The sequence below is a fragment of the Channa argus genome, chromosome 12 (genome assembly GCF_033026475.1).
Source record: "Channa argus isolate prfri chromosome 12, Channa argus male v1.0, whole genome shotgun sequence".
Lineage (NCBI taxonomy): Eukaryota > Metazoa > Chordata > Actinopteri > Anabantiformes > Channidae > Channa > Channa argus.
Genome location: NC_090208.1, coordinates 15974077 through 15984634, shown reverse-complemented (window position 1 = coordinate 15984634; position 10558 = coordinate 15974077). Strand labels below are relative to the sequence as shown.

Sequence of the window (10558 nt, the reverse complement as noted above, 5' to 3'; positions counted from 1 at the left end):
ATCTGGAAAGAATTTATCAAAGCCAAACTGTTGTTGTGGAAAGTGCACAATTTGACTGTTGCAGAAATATTATTCTGTTAAGGATGTGGTTCACATCTCATTTAAAATGCTGCATGCCTGACAGGTTAGCACTGTAAAAATGGTCACACCGGAGCTGGATACATACCATCTAGAAACTTTTACTATTTTTGTGATTTATACAAATATGCACAAAAAAACTCATCTCAAAGTAGAAACAGATCTCTACAAACTAACACCAACGAATTAAAAATATAAAACTAAAAATATTTAATAAAATAAATAATTAAGTGCATTAAATATTCACTCCCTTTAAATTAACTCATCCAAATCATCAGTGGTGTAGCCAGATGGTTTCAGAAGGCACACAGCTAAATAAATGGGGATGACTTGAATGCAGTGAATGCATTTAAAGTATTGTAGTATAAATTATACATGTATCTGGTAGGTTCAGTCACTGATAAATCAGTATCCTGCCTAAAATCTACATTATGAGCATTAAGGCCTGTGAAGTTAACGTTGCCAAAAACACCATGCGGCTTAAGACCAGCTTAAATTCAGCCCTTGCCTTATGTAAAACATCAGAGTGGAATTCCATGGAATATGAATTCCATGTCACATGAAACAGGCATGCACATTGGAAAATGAACTCCATGCAGTTACAAACACTGAGCCATAGCAACATAAGCACCATGGTGCTGTATATAAGAAAGATCAGAGGATTAGCTGACAAAGGTTGCCATAGAAGCTGCAGAGGTGCCCATAATTAGTCCAGCATACAGGACGCCAACACAGTGTTTCATGAAGCCTCATTTGTTTTCATAAAAGCTCAACCGAGAGAACAAGACAGAGAGAGATAGTACTCAAGATAACAGGCAGATATAGAACAACCCCTGGCAAAAGATAAAAGGGACATGCATAGGTGCAGATTCAAGGTTTTTACTTGATTTCTTTATCTAGATATTATTTACTTTTTGGAGTAGTTAAATTTTATCTGTCCTTTCTCGAAAATATAACCAATTCAGTTAATACAGGGGGAAAATGTATTTTTAAAAAATTAAAAACTGGCCAAGGCTGTTGTGGCTGCACTCGGGCACCTAATATAACATCCATACATTTGGTTTCATAGTCCCAATAAGTTCCTGTGCATTCGTAAATTACAATTAAACTATTGTATCTTGTTTGTTCAAAACACATCAAGGCAACACAAATGACAATCTGTATTTGTCTTTAAAAATGGAAGGTTATTCTCTAGGAGATATAACCAAGAAATTAGAGATTTCTTTAAAAGCTAGACACTGTAGTCTCCAGAGACACGCTGCAACTGGACCCAGTCAGGAGAGAAAACGCAGAGGAAGCCCCAAGCAGACAAAGTTTTACGAGTCTCTTAAGAAACAAATGCTTCAACAACACTAACAGAGGACTTTGGATACCTGGGACATTCTTGTGGACCAATGACTTTTGAGGTATTTGGGTCCAAGCAAAGAACATGCATCAGCTCAGAAAAAGATGATTGATGTCTGTCTAACACCTTCAGTGAAGCCTGGACAGAAGCCTGCTTTGGTAGTGGGAGACTGGGGGATCCAATTTGTATGCAAGCCATTCTCAGTCAGTATGGACACCATTCTATATGACGAGTGATGCCATTCACTCTGGGCAACAACTGATTGGAATCACTTAACTTTCCAGCAAGACAATTACCCCAACCATTCTTTTCTGAATTATCTGGAGAAGTAAGTAGCTGCTAGAATACTCTTGGTGATGTTCAGCTCAGCTCAGCCAGCAGATGCCCATCATGAGTTCAGAAGTGCCAGAGGCCAACAAGCAGAGCAGACCTTTGGGAAGCTCTGCAGAAGGCCTGGAAAGAAAATCACTCCTGAATATATGCAAAAACTTAGCAGTAGAATGGCGCAAATTCGTCAGGCAGTTATTGCTGCAAAAGGCAGTTTTTTGATAAGTTCAACATGCAAAATTGATTTGACCATTATTCTGTGCTCAAATATGCTTAAGACTGACTTGTTGTTAATTTCTTGTGTTTTCTGATCCATTTACAACCATTTGATTGAATAAAACCAAAAAAAGTGAATAAAAATACAAAAGTGTATTTGTTTCTAAACCTTTTCTTGTCAGTGCAGTTTATATGACAGTTCATTTTGTCCAGAATAAAACTGTAAAACACAAGAACATAATGAAAACAACAATTTAACCTTTTTGATTTTGGCAGTAAACAACATGCAATAGTTTTACATATTTCAGGTGAAATGCATAGTTTTTCTATAATTATTATCACTTTACAATGAGTATAACAGTCAGTATGGGCTGAATGACAGATGGACAATAAGACCAACAGTCTGTTGATGCTGAGTAGTTAGTTTCCCTTTTTCTATGAGAAACAATGGCTTAGAGCCAAGACAAAAATGCTGTGGTTGTCAGGCCTTTCAGCCCACAGCAGAGTGGAAGACCAAAAGACAGCTGCACATATAGCCACTCCTTTACTGTCAGACACATTGCATAATGTGTACGTCTTAGTGTCTGTATATGTGTGTTTCTCTTTATACTTATGTTTGCTTTAAGTGTATCAGTTACCTGCATCAATTGATTTGACTGATTGCATCTAGGCAGTTTCATTTGTGTTACTCAGCTCACTCATATGGGTTAAGACAGGAGCAGGTATAGGAGCCGGCTCGTCTGTGTTCTGACAGTTGGCATGATCATCACAATCAGACCCCAGAGCACATTCATCCACATCTGTACACACACACACAAATACATAGCACACAGATATAATCTCTACACTTTGACTTGGTACAGATTTTATTATTGCATGTGTTCCCCTTGTTTTCCAAAGATCCTGATCACAGAGCTTCCAAATAGAAAAAGACAAAAACAAACAAATAAATGAAGAAAAAAAGCCCTGATGAGATTACTGGTAATGTACAATGCTAATCAAGGTGCAGTTCATGTGTGTTTGCCTTACGTTCACAGCACTGCAGCACTGGTTCCCCCACCAGGTAGAAACTAGGATCACAGTACAGCTAGTGAGGCCCAGTGTTCTCCAGCCGTGGCAGTTTGGAGAAATAGAAATGGTGGAGTCAGTTTACTTGCAAACATCAGGGCAGGTTTAGCGAACCAAACTGCAAACCACAATGGCTAAACGCTGCACACAGTGAAGTATTCTTCTATGGTATACACATTGATATTTGGAAGAACTGACTTTTTTGACAAAAAAAACAGCAGCCAAGACTAAATGAGTAATTTCTGGTAAATCATGGAGGTTGGGAATCAGATTATCAGTAAAGTACTGTGTAAGCATACATGGAGGAGATTGTTTGTGTACGAGTCTATGCCTGACTACATTTCTAAACGCACATACACACACATGTGAGTACTGTTAGCCCTGTTTATGTGTGTGTATCCAGGACAAGTGAATTCAATGGGTTAGGCTGTGGGCTGAGGCCCTGGAATAGTCTCTTTGGTTTTCTTTGTTACCACCATAGCTGTTAGGAAAAAGTTAGAGGATCAGGAGAAGGCCAGCCGGCTCTACAATATTTGGCACAGTGACCTCGATACATGAATAGCAAACATTTAAAGGTAGTGAGTGTAGCAAAGTGACTTAGCCCGAAGAGAAAGGTTAAAAGGATAAAGCGGGGCACAAAAGTCACTATGAGCTGTTTACAGTCTCATAAGACATTCTGCATATAAAAACCTTTAAAATCTAATTCTACTTTTCATGTAGCCAGACTGTTTGATATCCCTTATTCCATTTCCCTTTTTTAGTTTAATCATATACAGGAAGTAAACTGAATTTCACTAAGTGTATCATGTAGAGGGGAATGTTAGCTCGTAAAACAATGACAAAGCAGAAATTTTTGGCAATGGATTTACCTACTCTGGTCCATAAACGCATACTCCTATAATAATAATGATGATGTAATATTAATGAACAGAGAGTTTACAGAAGCTCGAAAAAAACTCATTCCACCCAAAGCATCGAGCTCATGTGTTGCCAATGAAGGAAAGTGGTTGTTTTTTCACCAGGAAGAGGCGCAATTGTGCCGCTTATGGTAGCAAAGCTGTTGGATGGGGCTCACCGTAATATCTCTGCAGCATAAATGTGTAAACGGTTCGAAAGCTGAGTTTCTTCTGAGGCTCCTAACACAAGAACTAGTCCGAAATCATACGTACAATCCCATCGGTATTTGAGTCTCTATGAAGAAATCCAGCTTGTTATTAAAACATGTTTATGCGAAGTTACGTTATGCAACGTTCAGCAGAATCACGCGGCGCTGACTCCGTCGTTTACGGTAAACCATATTTTTTGTCAAGTCATTGTGACTTGAAACAATGTGGATGCGGAAATCATGCTCAGGGGGGGAATAAGATTTCATCTGTCTCCATAATGGCCCCTAAGTGGCCTTAACGATATAATAAGTTAAATGTGTAAAGTCAGCTCTCTTTGGACTGTGGTGGTTTATCCAAGCTGCATAAAATATTTAGACGGGGAACATATAGTTAGGTCAATGTTTTAAAGAATGACTGCATCCATCAAACTTTACTTTATGAAAATGGAAATCCACCATAACTTAGATCAACATTTTTTAACACTACACTACATTTCTTCGACAGTTGTAGCTAATTTGCAGCTGAAGATTCTTAAAACAAAATACAACTAACTAACAAATGATGGATTATTATTGATCAACCAGCTCCACCTTTACCAGCTCCTGGTTTTTGATCCAGCGAAGTCCTGGACCTGTGTTTGCTTACGAAGTAGAAATCATATTCATAAATAGTCATAATGTTTATCTTTAAATAGTGTTGTGTTTCATAACAATACAATGTTTTCCTAATACAGTACTAATCCTAGTACTAGAGTATGTAGTTAATAACTTGAAGTAGTACTGCCTTTGACTACTGACTATTGCAGCCTTCTTACCGTAACTCTCAAATGACTGCTGTGACGTAAAAGCGCAAGTAATTCCCTGTGAAAAAGGTGTATTTGTTTTTTGTAAGGAGGCGAGCTGACACTTTCTGCTGCGGGACAGCGCTTGAGTATGTGGAGATAAATGGGCGGGGTGTCTTCTGGGAAAAGCTCATTCCCTAACTCAACAGCTCGTCGTCAGCATCTGCATCATGGTTCGTGAAGTAAAAGATCTGGTAAGTTATTTGTGCAGGTTTTAATCGTTTGGGAGCTGCTGTTAGAAGTCGCCATCGTAATACATGAGTACATCTATTTACTCAAAGCTACATGATGTAACTTAGGATTTTTTTTTATTTGTTCCGTCTCTGCCTGTTCAGAGGGGCCTCTCCATGTCAACTTCTTTTGCATCTTCTGATAGTGTCACTTCTAAAAGGTTTAAAGCGATGCCTGCTCTTTAAAAACAAAAAAATCACAGAATTCAAGGCATTTCCGCTTAAAAGAAATTTCTTATTTGATTTAACTTGACAGAAGACTTTTACAGGAAGCGCGTGGTGGAGAAGGGAGAGTAACAGCTTTAGATTCTCCCAAAGACTGCATGTCCATTAATGGATTATACGTTTAAATTGTCGTATACCTCTTCAAATCACTGTACATTTGTTGTCGAGAAGCTATTGCGTTAAAACAAATAAGGTCCGCCTCATAAACAGTCTAAACGCATTGACATTTTGGATATCAACAGCTGATGCCACAAATCCTTTTAGTCATAATCCTATTTTTAGATATGTTACATTATATTTATATTAGTCATAATATGAATTGCAGATATCCCTCTTGATATTTCTAGCTACTAGTCATAATATATTTTGAGATATTGAGATATACATTAACTGGATTTACAAGAAAATGTTTCTAAAATCTTGGATATCTGAAATTAAAGTTATGACTAGAAACAACTGGACTGTGGATATGGACATTTTTCTAATAAGAATTCTGTTGCAGATCAAAAATAACATGAACATATTTTTCCAGGGAAGAATGACGTTGTGGATATCTAAAATTATCAAGGCTGTGGGTGAAATCACCTCCTACTCACACTATAGTGTTTGCAATTATGTACCAGAGTCCAGATGTTGAGTGTGTAAATCTATCCACTATAGTGCATTCGAAACTTCAACTATTGAACGAAAAAAGTAGTTTACATTACTTTCAGCAAACAGTCCCAAAATGCAATGCTCCTCTTGTAGTTATGTTAGTGATTACGCAATATGTCAGCGGTGAGTAAGTTTATGAAACCTTAACTCCTGACTGCTGGCTGTTGCTGACAGTGTGTGTTCGCAGAGAGGTCTTACTGAAAATGACATTTGTTGATAGGAAAATTGTCTTTTTAGATGTCTGAACTCTTAAGGTTCACTAGAGACAACTGAATAACACATCCGCAACACATACTTAGTCTAGCAATCATGTTAAGATCATACATTTTAAGAAGTGTTAGATAGAGTTTTGAATACTGAAATCATTGTGTATATCAAACATGTTTAGAGACGTTATCGGTTTTCATGTTCCGTAGGCTGAATTTAAGGCCATCCTGCAGGAAGCCGGAGGCAAGCTGGTGGTGGTGGACTTCACAGCCAAATGGTGCGGCCCATGCAGACGCATTGCCCCAATCTATACAGTAAGTAGACGGCACTAAAATCTTCTAAGAAAATCGCAGTGAAATAAGATTACTTAATAAAAGAGACACTAGTACTTAACCAAAGTATTGTGTTTATGAAGTTTGTAAATACTACATTTTATCAAGGGAGGTAAGCTATTTGATTTTTATTTTTTTAAAAATCAAAAGAAAATCTACAGTAGATGAATCAGTCACTTTCATATGTGGAGATCAGGTATTTTACTTCTAGACCTACAGGAGTTGCATTCCATATGAAACCGATGTTTTTAGTCAGGTTTTTAGTCAGGTCAAGGTTTTTTTTTTTTTTTTTTTTTTAAAGGGAGCATTTTTTTCACGAGATGTTCTGTACATGATTTTTTAGTAGTTACATTTCACTTTTTAGTCTTACTTTAAATCAGAAAAATGTATTCTAACATTGTCTTCTGCAGTCATTATGTCCATCCTGTGTATCATTGGTATCTTGTTGCTCTCTGAACCACTCTCTTGTAGAAACTGTCAGAAGAACCTGAGAACAAAAATGTAATTTTCCTGAAGGTGGATGTCGATGATGCTGAAGTAAGTGTTTTCTTTTTAAGCGTGGAGATTGTTTTTTTATATATATATATATATATATATATATATATATATATATATATATATATATATATATATATATATATAAAAATGTATGTATATTTTTGACTTTTTTTTTTTTTTTTTTTCCCAGGATGTGGGTCCAGCGTGTGGGATTTCTTGTATGCCCACATTCCAGTTCTACAAGAATGGAGAGAAGGTATGTTAGACTATACATCAAAGATGGAAACATGTGAATACTATTGCTGTTTATTCATATTCTATGAAATCAGAATTTCTAATAAATTATCCTGTTTTCTGTCTTTCAGGTGGAAGAGTTTTCTGGTGCTGATGATACAAAACTGACTGAAATTCTGAAAAAGCATAGAGCATAAGTCCCACTGATCAATCCACACACAGTCATGGTGTATAAAAAGCAAAGTAGCCACAGTTTACCTTTAAACATGCCTTAAATTCCCATTTTATTGTTTGTACAGTAATGATCAGGTCTTCTGTTCCATACAAGCATTAATTTATTCCATTCCTGTATTTAGTGACGAATTCCTGTCGGCTCTGTGTCAACATTTTGAACAGCAGGGTGAAAATTGATTACAACCTCATGTTATGCCCACTTTTAGTGGCATTTGTATGAAGGGCTCCCAACTCTTGAACCTCTATTTGTTTGTCTTTAAGTGGATTTAAATAAATGAAGATAAATAACACAAATGTTGTACTCATGTTTCACATTTCATTGCATGAACAACTAAAGTTTGATACACAACCCACTATGTAAAAGGAAAGAACCTAGTCAAAAGAACATATTTTATGCTTTAATAAAAATGTGAGAATAGTTTACACATATACATTGGGCAATCACATCAATAGTTTGTTTTTTTTTACACATCGTACACATGTATAGCAGCATATGTTTAATACTGTTGAAGTCTCTATATGAAAAAATACAGCTTTAATTTACAAAATGGTTCTTACTTTGCATTTGCAGAGAGATCACTGATGTACAAGTGTCAGTTAAACTATACAAGATGATTCACATGGAGCTGATGGAAACTTAGAAGTGATAGTATCCTGATTTTCTTTTCCTACAAACAAAAGGAAGTAGTGATGTTGGGTTGTTTGAAAATTCCATCTAATTTATAAACGGTATATATAAAACTGGGCATTCAGGCTGATTGCAAGGACCTAAAGAAATTAAAACACAGTTGCAGAAACATTTCATCCTTTTTTAACTAAATGTTTATGCCGAAGCTAATACTAAGATGTTTTATCCTTAGAACATAAGCCTCTGTGTGTTAAACTCTCAAAGCCAAAGAAAACATCCACTTTATGCCATCATCTTTGTAAAAAATAACATTTAAGTGAAAAGTGAAATTTTGTTAAGTTTTCCCCTACTGTAGCACCACCTGTCTGTGTTGTCTTTGCTTTCGTTTTCATTTATCCCTCTTCCGGGCCTCATGCCCCCTGACTCCCTACAAGTCTAACCACCTGACCTGCCTCTCTCTCCTACTTACATGCAGATCATTAGATAATTACTCATCTGTGTATTTACACCAGCCTGCTTCTACGGTTAGTTGTCTGGATATTATTCATAGCCCTTTATACTATTTTGACCACCTGCTACTGGCTATTTGCTTGGCTGGTCACCGAAATTTTTTTTTTCCCTCCTGGTTGACCTTTCTGAATAATAGCACACATTTCTGGAACTGTTGCTTGTTGTGAGTCATGCACTCTTTGGTTTCCCCACTGCCAGACTCAAATTTGTTCATATATACATTTGGCTACATATAACAATTGATGCAACAATCAAGGTTTATGTAAAAAAATAATAATGGGGATTTGTGGGTGCTGTTCATTAAAATCCTTACGTTACAATTATTTTTCCATCTAAAACAATTCCCTAATAATTAAAAAAAATATTACAAAATGTATACAAAAATTTGTTTTGTTATGTGTGAGTGTGTGTGAGTCTGGTCACCTGGAGCAGTCGTGTCCACTCCACCCTGAACTGCAGTGACATCTGTTTGGCCTGATGCATCTCCCTCCATTCAGACAAGGTGAGGAACACACAGCTGTGAAGGAGTCAAACCCGGAAACAAACATGAAACAGCACAATCATCAGTACCTTGACGACAGCCATTTTCCATTTAAAAGAAGTGCAGATCAAATCAAGTTGTAGACTCATGTAAACAGACTGATTCGGGTTTTACTGCTGGATGTGTTTAGTTTGTCAGGTTAATAAAAACTGTAACAAACTATCATGACACACAGGTTATTAACTCATCAAATCAAATATATTAAAAACTCATTAACACAAGACAAACATAGACAAAGACAAATGTATTTATTGTGCAATTTATTGTGTTGCAACAGACAAATTGGTAGTCAAATATTTCCTTTTTAAGAAGTCATCAAATGAAACAGCAGGCACAATATTTGTAGATATGATTTCTAAAATATATTAAGTCATTTGTCAGTGAGAAGACACTTAACCTAAAACGCCATGAAAAGAAATGTTTCAGTTTGTTGAGACAGATAAGGAAATTGTTTTTTCTTTTCTAGTGTAAATATTAGCAGAGCCTTTGTTGTTTTGTAAAGGCACCATGAAATGCTTTTGACTGACAGGGCACAGTGGGTAAGATGGATTGTAGACCTGGATGAGTGTGTTTAAGTAGGAAGGTGCTGTTGGGTTAACCACTTTGTATGATGAGTGTTAGAGCTTTGAACATGATGCAGGCAGATATGGGAAGTGGAGACATATAAACAGTGGCGTGAAGTGTTTTTTTCCTTCCTGGTAAAGGACATGTTAACCAGAAACAATGCATGCACACCAGCATATAGAAATTGGTCTTAGAAAACAAGTTTCTACTCATTTTAAGTATTTTTTAATCATTCTGTGTTTCCAATTACTTTAAATGCGCCACTGACTCAAACATGAACTTACCACTGTGACATCGTGTGCCTGTCCACCCCGTGGGGCACTCGCATTGGTAGGGTGCAACACAGCGGCCTCCATTCAGGCAAGGTAGGATGCAGATAGCTGTTATTAATAAGAGAAAAGAGAAAGCGTCAGAAACAGGACTTTATTTCCCCTAAACATTTGCAGCACCCAAAAGGAAATGTGATTCAAAGTGTTCTGTAGTGATGAAGAGGTGTTATGTGAGATCGTTTTTAATAAGGAAATTCAGTGGCTCTATACTAATGCTCAAAAACTTACTGGTCAAGGTTTTATAACAAGGTTAATTATATAGTGATGTCTCCAAATTGCTTGATAAGGTCAAAACTATTTAATATACAATAAGGTAAAACAAAGAAAAGAAGTAAATTCTAACATGCAAAAACCTAGAATGAGTGAATGTGTTTCAACTAGACAGTTAATC

At 36.6% G+C, this 10558-nt stretch overlaps 2 protein-coding genes and 1 long non-coding RNA gene across 4 annotated transcripts in view; 1 reads left to right on the top strand and 2 right to left on the bottom strand.

The window, feature by feature from the left end:
- Nucleotides 1–2204: 2204 nt before the first annotated feature.
- On the bottom strand, nucleotides 2205–4986 carry LOC137137434 (uncharacterized). The gene is made up of 2 exons (XR_010915725.1): nucleotides 2996–4986; nucleotides 2205–2881 (listed from the first exon to the last, which is right to left on the bottom strand). It is a non-coding gene; the product is annotated as an uncharacterized lncRNA (long non-coding RNA).
- A 30-nt stretch (nucleotides 4987–5016) lies between these two features.
- txnb (thioredoxin b) lies at nucleotides 5017–7889 on the top strand. Its single transcript, XM_067523683.1, has 5 exons — nucleotides 5017–5175; nucleotides 6507–6611; nucleotides 7101–7166; nucleotides 7318–7383; nucleotides 7493–7889. Exons 1-5 carry the CDS (start codon nucleotides 5152–5154, stop codon nucleotides 7556–7558), a joined length of 327 nt encoding a protein of 108 aa, XP_067379784.1. The 5' UTR covers nucleotides 5017–5151; the 3' UTR covers nucleotides 7559–7889.
- Nucleotides 7890–7980: 91 nt separating this feature from the next.
- Nucleotides 7981–10558, bottom strand: part of svep1 (sushi, von Willebrand factor type A, EGF and pentraxin domain containing 1) — a 90139-nt gene continuing 87561 nt past the window's right edge. For both annotated transcript variants that reach the window (XM_067523673.1, XM_067523674.1), the window contains 3 exons: nucleotides 10123–10218; nucleotides 9157–9250; nucleotides 7981–8263 (listed from right to left, as the gene is read on the bottom strand). In XM_067523673.1, coding sequence (XP_067379774.1) covers nucleotides 8233–8263; nucleotides 9157–9250; nucleotides 10123–10218 — 221 coding nt within the window. In that variant the 3' untranslated portion in view covers nucleotides 7981–8232. The remainder of the gene's footprint in view (nucleotides 8264–9156; nucleotides 9251–10122; nucleotides 10219–10558) is intronic.

Bases quoted from the DNA above. Each gene is read 5' to 3' on its own strand.
- txnb (XM_067523683.1), top strand. From the start codon at position 5,152: ATGGTTCGTGAAGTAAAAGATCTG. The intron at 5,176-6,506 runs GTAAGTTATTTG...CATGTTCCGTAG, and splicing joins TTCGTGAAGTAAAAGATCTG to GCTGAATTTAAGGCCATCCT. The intron at 7,167-7,317 runs GTAAGTGTTTTC...TTTTTTTCCCAG, and splicing joins TGGATGTCGATGATGCTGAA to GATGTGGGTCCAGCGTGTGG.